This window comes from Pectinophora gossypiella, chromosome 6 (genome assembly GCF_024362695.1).
Source record: "Pectinophora gossypiella chromosome 6, ilPecGoss1.1, whole genome shotgun sequence".
Lineage (NCBI taxonomy): Eukaryota > Metazoa > Arthropoda > Insecta > Lepidoptera > Gelechiidae > Pectinophora > Pectinophora gossypiella.
In genome coordinates this window covers 1,452,950-1,470,093 of record NC_065409.1, presented here as the reverse complement: position 1 = coordinate 1,470,093, position 17,144 = coordinate 1,452,950, and the positions used below count along the sequence as shown (strand labels likewise).

Here is a 17,144-nt window from a genome sequence, read left to right as displayed (position 1 = left end):
CACCAGGGTTGATGAGGTTAAGAATTCACCTCACAACCCACACGATAGAAGAAGATAATTTCACCACTGTTTAGTGACTGCACTTTTGCTCTTTGATTGTACCTTACAATAACAGCCAACAATAAACAATGTACTTATACGCTAATGTAATCGCGGGACCACCAACCCCACATCCCATAACCCACCACCGGCCATAGATTTCGCAAAACCGTCCCAAAACTTTTCCGTGGCGACGACCATTAGCAAATTCAGACCGAGCTGGTAATTACACACGTGCTACACAGTTTTTGGTGAATGGTGGAAGTTGCAACCAGAAAGCGACTTTGTTTTAAACCGCACTTACCTTACAGCTTATTATACGAGCGGTATGAACAGCATAAGAAATTAGAAACATTTATTCAACGTAATTATTTATTCATTTGCTTATTTACTAGCGACCCGCCCCGGCGAGGGTGCAATGCTGAGGAAAAAATGAAATTATTTACGACATCATATTAAAAACCTCAAAAATAACAGAATTTCTCCACTATTTAACGGATGTTATTATACATATAAACCTTCCTCTTGAATCACTCTATATATTAAAAAAAACCGCATCAAAATCCGTTGCGTAGTTTTAAAGATTTAAGCGTACATAGGGATATAGGGACAGAAAAAGCGACTTTGTTTTATATTTTGTAGTGATGAACAGGATAAAAAATCTAAATTGAAGTACTTAATAAAGTACTGTCAGAAATAGCTTCGTAAATAAACAGTCTGAATCCCACGGCCCAGACCACACCGCAACCCCGTGCCACTGGCCAACTTATAATTAACGATGTCCGAACAGACTCAAAGCCGGCCAATTAAATGATATTGAATTAAAACTCCACTCAGAGCAGCGGAGACTCCATTTCAGTAATACTAGTCAGACGTTTAATTTTTTTGATAAGTATATAATTCAAATGCAAATTCAAAAATATCTTTATTCAATAGGTAACATAGTTACACTTTGAATCGTCAATTTTACATAACGAACGTCTCATCCGCCTAAAACTACTGCAGCTTCTCACGACCTGTATAGCCGGGGAAAAGAAGCTGCAAGAAAAACCTCGGCACAGGGCCCTAGACGTTCTTTAAAAAAATAAAATAAACATAAATATTGGTATACAATTGAGTAATTTAGCTGCCTAATATCAGTTCTCAGACAGTTAATCCCATGCATTCATTTCTTCTAAATAATCACTAACTTTATAATAACCTTTTTTGTATTTGGAGACCTTTTGTTACGTGACTTATTGTAGATTTGCCGCAGATGGCATTAACTACTTGGCCGGACAAATGGGGAGCGCTGAAGGCTCTCACCCGGTACAACGTTTAAGACAACAGGCCTGAGGGTGCCCAGTTGGGCGCGAACCTCGGCTCAGGGCGTCGTCTGAGAGGAAAAATATTTGAAAGAATTAATCGACCCTAGTGGGTCGATAGCGATAAGCGCTGAATGAGGGAAATCGTCGACCACGCCGGCGGGGTCGGTATCGGGGTCCTGAAGTGTTTGGTGTCGCGAGCTGATTGGCTGCCTCTATGGCTAGGGTAATCGGGTCGTCGGGATCGTATATTACGTCCTTCGGACGCCGATACTTTTCAGTACCGTCCCTAAGCGGGATGTATTCGGAAGCCGCAACTACCAGGGGATTTGGGTGGTGCGGAGCAAAATCGAAAAAACGTTTGGAAGCTAATTTGAGCCATTGGGCAATGGTTGGCAGACCTAGGTCAATGTGCAGATTTTGATTGCGAAGGAACCACGGAGCTCCCATGGCTTTCCGCATGAAACGATTTTGTATTACCTGTAGACGGTGAATTTGAGAGGGGCTCGCGTGAGCGAAAACTACCCCTGCATAGGTCATGATTGGACTATTTGGAGACCTAACAGTCTAATTTATACATTAACCTCGTAAAGCCGAGGTTTCCAGACACAATAGTAAAACAATGGAGTTTGGATTTTAAAGAAATAATAGTGAAGCACGAATCATCTTACTTTCGGACAATCAGGTGGTCAGCCTGTAATGACCTAACCAAACAGGGATCACGAAGTGATTTTTGAGATTTTTGTCCCCATCGAGACTTGAACCTGGGACCTACGAATCGTGAGCCCAACGCCGAGCCGAGCCGGCCGAGGCCCTTAGTTAAAAACTTGCGCTAGACTAGTCTATAACTAAGTTGAGAGACAGCTCAGGAAAAATTGAATAACGCAACGTATGTGCCGAGCACTCAAGCTATTAAAACTGCGTAACGAATACCATTTACCGGGTTATTACCACAAAGTGAATACAAAACTCCGAGTAAACCTAGATAGCCCTGTTCGCAGAACGCCTGACTTACTCAAATTCAAATACAAAAATATCTTTATTCAGTAAGTAACATAGTTACACTTTGAATCGTCAATTTTTACATAACGAACGTCTCATCCGCCTAAAACTACTGCAGCCTAAAACTACTTCGAACTGAATTCGACTTTATAGGTTTGAATTCGTTTTTGGATCATAAATGAGGGTATGTACTTGTACGGGGTGTAAGTGACATCCTAACGAATAATGAGAAGGATGCTTCAGCTTATTATTCTAAATTAATATCAAGTGGAATTTTCCATAGCAAAAGTATAGATTTGAAAATAACTTTAAAAAAACTAAAAAAAATCATGAATTTTGCGACGGAAAATTCCACTTGATATTAACTCAGAATCATGGTCTGAATCATACCCCTTATTTTTCGTTACGATGTCACTAACATCCTGTATATGTCTCTACATTATATTTTTCAATAATTATGTACGCGAGCAGCCTCCGTGGTCTAGTGGTTAGAGCGTTAGGCTCACGATCTGGAGGTCCGGGTTCGATTCCCGATGGGGACATTGTCGAAATCACTTTGTGAGACTGTCCTTTGTTTGGTAAGGACTTCTCAGGCTTGAATCACCTGATTGTCCGAAAAATTAAGATGATTCCGTGCTTCGGAGGGCACGCTAAGCCGTTGGTCCCGGCTATTAGCCGTAAAAACACCTCCACCAACCCGCAGTGGAGCAGCGTGGTGGAGTATGCTCCATACCCCCTCCGGTTGATTGAGGGGAGGCCTGTGCCCAGCAGTGGGACGTATATAGGCAGTTTATGTTATGTATATATGTACGCGAGCGATGAAAAAATAGGTAATTATCACGTTAAATACGTACAACGCCATCTGTATTGATTTTGGAGAACGTTGTCTCGAAAATCCCTCGTACCTACACGAAGCACACCTTTTGTAACAAAATTTTGGTACAAAGCACCTCGGGTCTTTGCTAAACTCCCTAATGATGTAGTGACTACTAGTGACAGTTAAAAACTTGCAGCTCCCAGAGGCAGACACAGCCTGTAATCAAGTTGAGAGGCACAAGAAAAATGGAACGCAACGTAGCGAGCACTCAAACTATTAAAACTATTTAACAAGTCCATAAACAGAGTTACAGCTACAAACTAAGCGAATAAAAAATGTCTTGAACCGAATATCATTATCATCATCTCCTTAGCAGATATGATATTAATTATCATCATCCCCCTAGCATTATCCCGTTTTTCATAGGGTCCGCTTGCCTAACCTGATGATTTGATGGGTCCGCTTTTTACAGAAGCAACAGCTTGTCTGACTGTCTGACCTTCTAACCCGCGAAGGGAAAGCAGCCCAATACAACCTGTGATATTATCATATTCATACCAAATTCCTCCACCAACTCGTAGTGGAGCAGCGTGGTGGAGTTTGCTCCATACCCCCTTCGGTTGTTTGAGGGGAGGTCTGTGTCCAGCAGTGGGACGTATATAGGCTATTTATATAATTTTTATGTTCCTATGTATCGTATATTTTTTTGTAGACAGTTTTAGTTAATTTACCCTATTGCATTATTTACTTTTGTATTGCACCGTTCCCGACTCCCATATTTTATATTTAGCAGGTTCTTCAAATTCAAACTAATTTTATTCGTCAACATAGGCAAAATGGTTGTTACAATATAAATTATGTCGCACTATGTAATTTTTTTAAGTATACAATAATATAACAGATTAAATTACAAACAATAAAATGAACAATAAATTACAATAGCATTCAAACAAAATTACACATTAAATTCAAAATAGAAAATTAACAATAAATTAATGTCATTTAGGAAATTAAATATTAATGGAATAGAATGCCTTTTTAATTAAATAATTAGTCAACTTTTTAAATCTGATTAATTGGTTACATTTTCTAATGTAATTTGTTATATATTACACTCGCATTGTATAATTCGGTTTTATATTTCACTCTAAGGTTGCCTGGAAGAAATCGCAATTTAGCAATAAGGTCGCCGATTGTGCGTCTCTTGTCACTTTTGTCATTGTTTTTTTGATGTTGTGTTTATATGAGTAGTTCGTTGCATTGTATTGTATTGGAAAGGCCATCGTCACCCGTACAAAACAACTCAACAACAATGCAGTAAGTAACAATTAAAGACAGTAGAAGTAGGATATAATCAACTTAAGGGGCAGCCAAGGAAAAATCGAATAAAGCGACGTTTCGAGCACTCAAACTATTAAAACTAGCGTGCACCGTGCAGCGGGTACCATTTACCGGGTTATGACCACAAAGTGAATAAAAGATAATACCACCGCGGTATAAAGCGATATTGAATGTAGAGGCCATAAAGATGTCATCTTAATATAATAACGTGTCATGGTTGTACCTGGGTAGATGCAATTTAATCCTTCTGTTATTGAGTTTGGTATACATTTTGTTTGACAATCTTTATTCAATGAAGTAGATAAGATGCTTGATAAATATACATGTTTCTTTTCGTCTAAATAATATAATAAAGAATATAGATATTGATCGAGCCGCTGATGTAGAAACTATTTTCATTGTTCAAAAAAGGGCAGTTCGCGCTATTTATAATCTGCGTTGTCGGGACTCTTTAAGGGAGCTGTTTAAAGAAATAAATATACTGACGGTCGCAAGTCAATATATTTATGAAAACATTATGTATGTGCGTAAAAATGTATCTCTCCTTCCGAGAAACTGTGAAAGGCATACTTACAATACAAGGAATAAAAATAAAATTGTTGTTCAAAATTCTAGATTAAGTAAATTAAATTCATCTTTTTTGGGGTTATGTATACGTTTTTACAATAAAATACCAGATAATATTTTAAATTTGTCAGAGAACAAATTTAAAGCTCACGTGAAGCTTACTTTATGTAAAAAAGCCTATTATAAGATTAATGATTACCTAAATGATAAAAATGTCTGGTATTGAATGTGTTCATCTAGTTATTAAATAACTTGTAATGTACCCTCATTGATTTAAAAGATGTGTTGCTGTTGCAGTTTCTTGTCATTTCTTCTCCTCAGCCATAACACCTTGCGAAATGACGTAAATTCAAAAATGTTACATTGACCTTCAACAAGTTTATCCATGATAATTACGTTGAATAAATGATTCTGATTCTGATTCTGAACGGTAACACTCCGCCCTGCACCAATGAGGGACTTTCCACACTAAGTTCACCAAAACAAGATGGATGGCGTTGTACAGCTTTACAGCTGACAGCCCCCGTGGTCTAGTGGTTAGAGCGTTAGGCTCACGATCTGGAGGTCCGGGTTCGATTCCCGATGGGGCCATTGTCGAAATCACTTCGTAAGACTGTCCTTTGTTTGGTAAGGACTTTGCAGGCTTGAATCACCTGATTGTCCGAAAAAGTAAGATGGTTCCGTGCTTCGGAGGGCACGTTAAGCCGTTGGTCCCGGCTATTAGCCGTAAAAACACCTCCACCAACCCGCAGTGGAGCAGCGAGGTGGAGTATGCTCCATACCCCCTCTGGTTGATTCAAGGGAGGCCTGTGCCCAGCAGTGGGACGTATATAGGCAGTTTATGTAAGTTATACAGCTTTAACGTGATTGTCTATTTTCTCATTACTCGGGTAGGTACATAACTATTCCAAAATACAATGTATTGAAAGAAGCATATATAAAAATAATTGTTGCTTGATATTTGAATCACATTGTGTACAGAATTAGTTGCTATCTTTGTTTTGATCAGAATAATAATTATGTATTAGACGATGTAATTGTGGCTGGGTGTAATAAGAATGGTCTTCATTTATACCCAAAAAAAGATAAAAGATGTATACATACATACATACATAAACACACGCCTATTTCCCACCGGGGTAAGCAGAGACTATAGAATTCCATTTGCTTCGATCCTGACACACTTCTCTTGCTTCCTCCACATTCATCAATCGCTTCATACACGCACGCCGGTTCAGAGTAGATCGTATTAAACCTTTTCTAAGGACATATCCAATTTGGTCATCGTAAGTCCTTCTCGGTCTTCCTCAACTTTCGCTTTATATACCGCTTTAAAAAAAACCGCTTTATAAAAGATATATATACAGGGTGTTAGTGACATCGTAACGAAAACTTTGAGGAATGATTCAGGCCATAATTCTGAGTTGATATCAAGTGGAATTTTCCGTCGCAAAAGTATGGAACGGAAAATAATTTAAATAAGCTCTAAAATTTTCATGACTCCTCCTCCGACAGGAAATTCCACTTGATATCGACTCAGAATCATGGTCTGAATCATCCTCTTCAGTATTCGTTACAGTGTCACTCTAACACCCATACCTACTTGTATGGCTACTGTATGTACTTGTATGGGGTGTAAGTGACATCGTAACGAATACTGAGAGGGATGATTCAGCTGATTATTCTGAGTTAATATCAAGTGGAATTTTCCATCGCAAAAGTATAGAATTGAAAATAATTTAAAAAAACTAAAAAAATAACATGAATTTTGCGACGGAAAATTCCACTTGATATTAACTCAGAATCATGGTCTGAATCATCCCTCTGAGTATTCGTTACGATGTCACTAACACCCTGTATATCTGTTTTATACAAAATAAGAAGGGTAAACGAAGGAAAATCTGTACAGCGCCATCTGGGTATATTGTTTTGAGTAACGTAGCCTGAAAGGTTCCTCTTTCATAGCGGCCGCCGAGATAGATTTACCTCACCCCCTCTGGGTCTTACTTTAGTTTTAACTAGATGTAAGCCTCTAAGGACTTAAAGAGTCTGTCTGCCTTGTTCGCACTTACGCGCTAGCACACGGTTTTTTTTTTCACGTGCTCAGTAGTGAACGAAAACATCGTGACGAAACCCACATTTCCAATGCATTTTCGGTGGTATGTGACTTAACCTCTCATTATGCGGCTGGTTTTACCTTCGCGAGTTGGAAGGTCAGACAGGCAGTCGCTTCTGTAAAAAACCGGACCTGTCAAATCTTTAGGTTAGGTAAGCGGACCCTTTGAAAAACGGTATAAAGCGGTACGGGGATGGTGTTTGTATATGGCACACAACTATGGAACGTCAATGGTACAAGAACAGAGCTTGAACTATGTTAGTTAAGCTTAAACTAACTTACCTTAGCAGCTACCGGCACACCCTGGACATTCCATACAAAAATCTCACAAAGCCTTTTAAAATCCCCACTGTTTAACTATTGTGTCTGGAAATCTCGGCCTTAGGAGGTTAAATTTTGTTTTTCACTGCATTAAAAATGGCTGCGATGAAAATCGAATCTAATGTGTTCCTAGAGATTTTCATGTTAAAAAATATTTCATCATCATTAGCCCATTAACGTCTCCACTGCTGGGGAACGGGCCTTCCCTATGGATGGATAGGGAGATCGGACCTTAAACCATCACGCGGGCCCAGTGCTGATTGATGGTTATAAACGACTGCTAATGCAGCCGGGACCAACGGCTTAACGTGCCTTCCGAAGCACGGAGGAGCTCGAGATGAAAACTTTTTTTGTGGTCACCCATCCTATTACCGATCGACCAAAAAAATTCTTACATACAAAAAAATCTGGGTTGACTTACCCCTTTTCCGGAGCATTCATTGTTGTTGTGGTCGGTAGGGCATTTGGTGTGGTCTATGAAGGGGAAGATGGAGCTGCAGGTTTGGTTGACGCAGACCAGGTTGTCTCCACAGGGGGTTCCATCGCGAACCAGGCCCAACGGACCGATCTCCGAATGAGACGGTAGACCCGTAGTCGCTCTGTAAAAGTTCAGATTTGGTTTTTAGTTGGCTTATTAACATAACATAACAAGTACTTTAATGGCACTGATTTCTGCTGACACCACCTAATTTTATTTTAAGTTATGTACCTGTAATTTTCTCTCTTGTCATTCTTATCCCCCGTAAAATGAATGAGCGAATGAATGAATAACCCCGGCGAATAAAATAGGCGTCGCGCTGATATGCAACCTGATTGACACATACATACATAAACTCTATTTCCCACTGTGGTAAGCAGAGACTATGGAATTCAATTTGCTTCGATCCTGAAACACTTCTCTTGCTTCCGCTACATTCACCAATCGTTTCAAGCACGCCGGTTCAGAGTAGATCGTACTGATCCTTTGACGAACCCGTTTGACGTGTGCTGTGAATTTGATTCTGTCGGGTTCTGTCGGGTTTTGTCGGGCCAATGTAAAATGTTCAGAGGGTTGTTTAAGCTTCTGTCGAAAACTTTTATGTTTCCCAACTTTTATGCCTCTAATTAACTTAAAATTAAATTAAATGGTGTGTACAGTCATGAGCAATATCATGTACCCACTTTAGAACCCTGTCGCACTATCATATTTGTCATTAAATCTTCTTCTTCTTCTTCTATCGTGTGAGTTGTGAGGTGGAGTACCAACCTCATCAACCCTGGTGTCAGGGTTACTATTGAGCCGCCAAAGGCCCCTGACATGACTCATATAACGACTACGTACTTACATCAGTAAGTAATAACCGGGACCAACGGCTTAACGTGCCTTCCGAAGCACGGATCTTTTTACTTTTTGGACAATCAGGTGATCAGCCTGTAATGTCCTAACCAAACTAGGGATCACAAAGTGATTTTTGTGATTTGTCCCCACCGGGATTCGAACCCGGGACCTCCGGATCGTGAGCCCAACGCTCAACCACTGGACCACGGAGGCCGTTAAATGAGACTTACGGTTCAATTTGTCAAAAAAGATAATGTGACACGGTTACAAAGTGTATGTACATATTAGTACTCGTGACCGTTCAGGAATTAGCACCAATGAATCGTAAGACACAATTAAAATTATCATTTTTTTTTGGATTAGAGTGATTACGATTATCTAGTTAAGCGTGTTTTATTTTATGCCACATTTTTTTTTCTATAAATATCCAATGCGCCCGCATAAGTGAAAGAAATTCAGCTAAAAAAACAATATTGCAATTTGACATTTGCGCTTATAAAAGTAAGTGCGCAATCTTAAGAAGTGCCATCACATCACTAATTTAAGAGCCGCGCTCTTCTCGGTGTAGCATTCTCCGAGCTACTTTTTAGGGAAAAATAGAGCAGTGCTTTCCCACTTGCCTTCCGCTCCCCCTCCAAAAAAAAAAAAGAAATAACAAATGGGCAATATTGCTTTTATAGTATGCAAATAAAAAATATTGAATATTGATTATATTTTTAGATAAATTGCTTCAATGTGGCCTGTTAATATTTTATGTAGTAATAAAATGATTGATATTATTAAAATTATGATTTAAATTTATTTATTTATTTAATTGAAATTTATTGGTTTGACATTAATGTTCATTATTATTTTTAATTTTTAGTTTCTATTTACTGAATAATAAATACAATCATTTCAATTAAACTTATAATTTTAAGACTCATTGTACTAAAACATTTGCTGGACCATTGTTATCTTTAAATAAAAAAATATTATTATTATTTATAATACTAAAAACGTCAGTATAAACTAATACTGGCCGGACAAATGGGGAGCGCTGAATCTTCTCAACCGGTAGTTTGATTGCATTACTATAATGTTGTAGTCAAAATCTATTAAACATTAAGTACCAATAAATCGTGACGAAAATATTATAATCAAAAAATAAAATAAAATAAACATAACATAAACAGCCTAGATACGTCCCACTGCTGCGCACAGGTCTCTCCTCAATCAACCGGAGGGGGTATGGAGCATACTCCACCACGCTGCTTCACTGCGGGTTGGTGGAGGACTGAAGGTGTTTGGGCTAGTAGCCCGGGACCAACGGCTTAGCGTGCCTTCCGAAGCACGGAATCATCTTACTTATCGGACAATCAGGTGATTCAAGCCTGCAATGTCCTTAACAAATAAAGGACAGTCTCACAAAGTGATTTCGACAATGTCCCCATCGGGAATCGAACCAAAAAAATGAAATATTTTTTTATTTTCGTACAATTTCCTAGTCGCTAGTTTCTCCCATTATGCTTTAAAAGTCTGCATTGAGAGTCACCGCTCCTTCTGTTTACAAAGAAGAAATTAATTTAAAGTTATATAAAGAGAAAAATAGTAGAAAAGTAAAAAATAATAATTAATTAATAATTATAACATCAAAAAAAAGTAATTTTATTTATTACATGTTTTTTTGTAGACTATGTCTGACAAAGATAATATAATAAAGAAGAAATTAAGGAACAAGAATTTTCCTTCTTTGTAAGTAGAGACATAATTAGTTCTAAATTCAAATGGTATTCTAAAAAAACTTTGTACAACGATAAAACATTAATTTAACTAAGGCGTGGGTAGTTAAGTAAATATCTGGGTAAAACAGTTCATTCACCTCGGAAAATTTGATTTGATATGATTCGTTTAAATATAGGCATTTATTCAGAGATTGTTACCTTGATTGTGTTACTTCTGAGTTGTGAATAAATGAGCCTTTTCATCTTCTTATGTGGTTATAAGGTCAATGACCCCTCATCGCTTTAGTCATGATAATTACTTAAGTAAATACTTAAGCATTCAAAATCAACTGTTTAACTTTTAAGCCAGTCAGGAAATTCAATAACGTAGCCTTATAGTCAAAACCACGTAAGCGCTACTATGGAGCATACTCCACCACGCTGCTCCAGTGAGCGTTGGCATTTTATGATTAAGAGGCGGGACCTACGGATCATCGTAAGATGATTCTGTGTTCAAAAAACCTAAAAAAAACCTAAAAAGTTATTTTTCGACCAATCATGTGATTCAAGCCTGTAATGTCCTTATCAAACAAAGGGCAGTTTCGCAAAGCGAAGTCGACAATGTCTCCATAGGGAATCAAACTTTTTTTTCACCTGTCTTATTGCAGATTTGCCGCAGATGGCATTAACTACTTGGCCGGAGGGAATCAAACCCAGGCCTTCAGATTGGTCCAACGCTCTAACTACTAGACCACGAAAGCTGTTATATATAAATAAATATTGATAGTTGCAACAAAATTTTTATTATAGACTAGAGGTACGCAGGGATGTAGCACTAGCCAAGTATGTGTTTAAAGTGTTTCGAGGCAAGCTTACTAACATGGCCATATTACAATCAATAAATATTATCGTGCCGAATAGCAGACTTCGAAGAGGCCCTAAAGCTGAACTGTTTAAAATGCCGGTAGCAAGGACAAATTTGCTTAAGTTTTGCCCGTTCACAAAAGCTATTGTAATATTAAATGAAATGTCACAGAATCTGGATTTGTTCGCATGCACATTGGCTGAGTTCCAAAGAGTAGCTTATCAATTGTTATCTTATAAGATTGTACGCTAACATTGTCGCATTAGGTTAAGTGCCTGTCATGATAATGTTTGTATTACATAAATAAATAAATAAATAAATAAATAAATAAATAAATAAATAAATAAATAAATAAATAAATAAATAAATAAATAAATAAATAAATAAATAAATAAATAAATAAATAAATAAATAAATAAATAAATAAATAAATAAATAAATAAATAAATAAATAAATAAATAAATAAATAAATAAATAAATAAATAAATAAATAAATAAATAAATAAATAAATAAATAAATAAATAAATAAATAAATAAATAAATAAATAAATAAATAAATAAATAAATAAATAAATAAATAAATAAATAAATAAATAAATAAAAAATTAGTGATTCCAACAGTGAATGTGCAATTTTGATACTTGTACCTAGAAGTACACAGTGGATGTCAAAGTGAACACAGCTGTGTAAAAACAATGACGTCACAATACATCGCGAGACTAAGGTGTTGCACAGATAACAGAAATGCAGAACTTGCTTTTTGCTGTAGAAGAATAAGTCGTAGATATTCACGGCTGACCTAAAAAAAGATAATTTCTAGAAGAAAATTAGGAGAAAAACTAAACAGACATCTTATTTTAACATGATTTTCGTATTGCCTCAAAAGTGCTCTAAGGAGTCACAGAGCACTTTTCTTATACAGATGCAGATTTGTCTCGAACATTATACACTGTTCATCCAGGTAAGGTCAACGGCCTCCGTGGTTCAGGAGTTGAGCGTTGTGCTGCGATCCGGAGGTTCCGGGAACACACGAACACCTTACCGCGCGGTGCACCGCTGCGGAATCCAATCATGTGAGAATAGCCTAAAAGAAGAAGATCAACTTACTTGCACTCGTATTCACTACCCTTGATAGTGATGACTGCTCGCGTGTAGTACTCATCCATGCCGGGGACCACTGGATACCGGTTTCCTTGCTGGCACTGCAGTGACCCGCACTTGATATTCCTGAAGAAGAAGACCTTAGTAAGCTTCTTGTAGATTGCTGTGGGTGAATATCAAAATGTGGCAAGTTTGGTGGCGAACTTTCACATTATTTTTTCGTGAAAAACTTGGTTCCGACATGAAAAAGGATAGTTCTAGCTACGAGGAACAAGTTACCTCGTAGAAACCAAATATCCTTTTTCATGTCGGAACCCAATTTGTCACGAAAAAATAATATGAAAGTTCGCCACCAAACTTGACATTTTGATATTCACCCCTGTAGTCTTTGTGTTTTGGGTCATTGTAACATATGGCACGTTAAGCCGTTGGTCCCGGTTACTACTTACTGACGTAAGTGAGTAATCGTTACATGAGCCTTTGGCGGCTCAATAATAACCCTGACACCAGGGTTGCTGAAGTTTCTCTAAAACACTTGGCTCGACCATTATAGACGGCGATACACCTATCACGTTGGTCTAACAGAAAGCACGGTAAGGTGTAGGTACTTAGTTCAAATTGCGATAGGGTACCCCTATTGAAATATAGTCGTTGCTTGTGTACATTTGTTTAGATATATTGTGTTTATATACAGTATTCGATCTCTAGCCTATTTGGCATTATGTTTGGAATATTTCTGAGGGCAAATATACATTTGAAATCTGAATACCTTTTCACGGATTTTCATATTATCCTTGTAAATTTCCAAGCGAAATATAATAGTCCCGGAATAAATTACAGCTTCTCGGAAATAATTTCACATCTATTTACAAATTATTAGAATTTATGTACACTTACAGATAAATACAATGGATGTCTTTGCTATGAAGTATTAATTACGGATCTGATTTTGGATTTCATACAACCTGATTTGAAATCTATTTGAAGCATCCCATGGAAGTGAAACGTGGAGAATGTCACAGAGAGACAGAGAGAGGTTGGAAGTGGTTGAGATGTGGTGTTGGCGAAGAATGGAGGGTATAAGCTGGACTGAACGGTGTCAAATGAAGTGTTGGAAAGAGTTGAAGAAAAAAGAATCATTATACCATTACACTTTAGAGAACCAGATATATTTTTTCTTTTTTTTTGACGTGACTTATTGCAGATTTGCCGCAGATGGGCAATGGTTGGCAGACCTAGGTCAATGTGCAGATTTTCATTGCGCATGAAACGATTTTGTATTACCTGTAGACGGTGGATTTGAGAGGGACTCGTGTGAGCGAAAACTACCCCTGCATAGGTCATGATCGAACGAGAGAACCAGAGAGGAAATATGATTGGCCACCTGATTCGTCACGATTCGTTTATAAAGAGCATCATACAAGGAAAATTTTAAATAAATAACTCGAAATACTTACTCCATATCACACTTGATGTAATGCCCGTTGCTATCCTTTCCACAGTGTCCAGTAACAACTCCTTTAGAGTTGAACTGTTCAAAGCATTCTTTGTCAGCGCCTGTGCTCCCAGTTCCCCAGATCATCTCACATTGCAGTGATAGAGTCGGGCATTGACCCGCGAAGCAGTATCCTTTGCCTCGTTCGCAGGGTTCTCCGTTCTTACGGTGCGCGTCAGCAGGGCAGGCTCCCGATAGACCGGTGCAAGTCTCTTCAAGGTCACACTCGTTGTGGGAATCCCTGCAGACCACTCCGCGAGGTTTGAGCTGGAAGAAGGACGGTTTGATTAGTGTCTTCAGTAGACATAATGTGAGTTGAATTTTGAATAAAAATTGAAACTTAAAATTATTATAAAAATTGTGTAAAATTACGTAGGTGACTAAAGTAAGACCCACAGACCCTATAGGGGGTGAAATCGGCGCCCGATACGAATCGGTGCGGGGCGGACAGTCACCCTTCTATACTGTTAGGTAGAAAATAATCAATCGACCTAATCTCGACTAATACTTCACTATGCTAATAACCGTCACAACACTATCTGGCGTACTTTGACAGATCTAATTCTTACTTGGAGGCTATTGCAAAATGTATTTCTTGAAATATATTATTAATTTATTGTATTCAACTGGTCGATCTGTATAATACGTACTAGAGTTAATGTAACATCAAATTTGTTGTAGATTTCTTCTTCATCTCTTCCATAGATTAGATACATACATAACATAACATAAACAGCCTATATACGTCCCACTGCTGGGCACAGGCCTCCCCTCAATCAACCGGAGGGGGTATGGAGCAAACTCCATCACGCTGCTCCACTGCGAGACTGCATAGATTAGATAAATTCAGGAAAACCTTAGCTATGCTAGCTAAGGTACGGATTGATATAGAGTGCCCAACGATTTATGTAGTTCTAACTAATAACGTGTTAAATGAGACAAGAAAAATTGATATTTACATACTAAGCTATTCCTTGGCAAGGGGAAACAAGCGCATTTATCCTTGGATTGATACAATACAAGAAAATAAGAGAAAAATAGGAGCGTGTTTACTTGCCAATGTTTACTCCTACACACATTTATTTTTAGTACCTATGTATTTAGAGTGTGTCTGTTGTTAGAGTGAGGCTACACGGACGCTAGCGGTGCGTTGTCGTTGTAATGCTAAGATTTTGACGCACTCAGCGCCATACGAGCAGTCGTTGACACTACGCAAAAGTGACGGCATTCCCTCGCGTTTTATTTCACATGTATCCCTTTTGTTGGCAACATTTAACAGAGTTTTTGTTTTAACAATTTAATTTTATAAGATATTAAATAACCTTGGTCAACTTCAAAGTCTTTTTCTACGAACCAATTCATCACCGCTGCATTGTCGCTTTATTGTGTCTTCGCTGCTTGTCTTTGCTTGCAAGCACGAGAAAAGATGACGCGGGGACTAATTACCTGGCTACACGTCGTGTGAATTATACAGGGTGTTAGTCACATCGTAACGAAAAAATTTTGAGGGATGATTAAGCCCATGATTACGAGTTGATATCAACTGGAGTTTTCCGTCGCAAAAGTATGGACCTGGAAATAATAAAAAAACCCAAAAAGAACATGAATTTTCCGACAGGAAATTCCACTTAAAATCAACTCAGAATCATGGCCTGAATTATCCCCTTCAGTATTCGTTACGTCACTAATACCCTTATGTACTTGTATGGCTACCTGTACGTACTTGTACGGGGTACAAGTGACATCGTAACGAAAACTAAAGGGGATGATTCAGCTCATTAATCTGAGTAATTTCAAGTGAAATTTGCCATCGCAAAATAAAGATTTCAAAATAATTTAAAACACAAAAAATATGAATATTGCGACGGATAATTGTACTTGATATTAACTCAGAATAATGATTTAAATCATTGCCCTCATTATTCGTCACGATGTCTCTTACACAGGATATAGAACGACGCAGCGTTAGCGTTCAAACATAACAACGTACAATGAATCGTGTGGGCTTTCTCTTATGATAACGTGTCGAAACTAAGTAGCTAAATAAAAGTAAACAAAATAATAATAATAGAAGATACGAACGTTAATTATATATTATCCTTGGAATTATTATCTTATATTTTTAATATAAGATTATTTATTTAGTAGAGGACGTTAGTCTGCTCGCTAATTAATGAGAAAACAAGTTGATTAGTCTTCATTGCGACCTTGAGAGGTCGGCGTTTAATAGAATTATCTTGTTTTTTAGGGCTGGTTCTGTCCCGACACGTGTAAAATAAATACAATTTAGTCTCACCTGACATCTCTCACAGCACTCTCCTGAGGCACACTGGGCTTCCTTGGTCAGTCTACACGTATACGGGTCACAGCAAGGGTTGGAGTTCTGGCATTCAGCAATAGTCCCACAGTCGCATTCCTCGCCTTCGTCCAAACGACCGTTGCCGCATTGTCGATGGATCACCAGCTGGGACAATCGAGAAAAAAGCATTTACCACACACAAAAACGTGTAATAAGCATGAGTAAACGATTGCACACACGATCTTTATTGCACAAATCGTAATTTGCACAAGTAATCAAATCTTTCTGCACTTGTAAATTTTCACGTTAGATAAGCGGACTTTAAAAACGGAACAAACACACAAATCACAAGCAATCAAATTTTTATTGCACAAATGCAAAATAATAAATTGCACAAGTTATCATGTACGACTAGTTCCGCTATGTGGAGCGTTTCGGTTACATGTGCAAATAATATAGGGCGTGTAGCCGGATCTTTATAAAGACAGGAGGATTTATGATCTTTCATGTAGGGGCAAATAACTTACATTATAATCAAATCACTGACAATATTTCTGGTTTTTTGTGGAAGGCTAGTGCTTATCTTATCCATAATTATCATTCTTATTCATTTATGTACAACCTAGTGATTGACTCCTTTAGTTCGTGGGTCGTGTTATTTATCTTGAAGTTGTCATTTTTTATGGTCAAAAAGATACATTTGTTAAAGTGTATTGTTTTAAAACAATACACAAAAATAGGGGTGCGCAGAGCTTCTGGCAAGACAACTTGCAGGCACTGCTGATATGAAGTCTTAAGATGAATATGATGAGCCTTATGATTAGTCTATCACCCGTAACAATTGTCCATCATGT

General features: G+C 37.8%; 1 protein-coding gene across 1 annotated transcript in view; it reads right to left on the bottom strand.

The window, feature by feature from the left end:
- Window positions 1-17,144, bottom strand: part of LOC126367298 (disintegrin and metalloproteinase domain-containing protein 11) — a 371,689-nt gene that overhangs the window by 21,493 nt on the left and 333,052 nt on the right. Inside the window, exons 12-15 of the mRNA XM_050010750.1 lie at window positions 16,288-16,455; window positions 13,954-14,258; window positions 12,503-12,622; window positions 7,929-8,106 (exon numbers count right to left, since the gene is read on the bottom strand). Of these exons, the coding sequence (XP_049866707.1) occupies window positions 7,929-8,106; window positions 12,503-12,622; window positions 13,954-14,258; window positions 16,288-16,455 (771 nt within the window). The remainder of the gene's footprint in view (window positions 1-7,928; window positions 8,107-12,502; window positions 12,623-13,953; window positions 14,259-16,287; window positions 16,456-17,144) is intronic.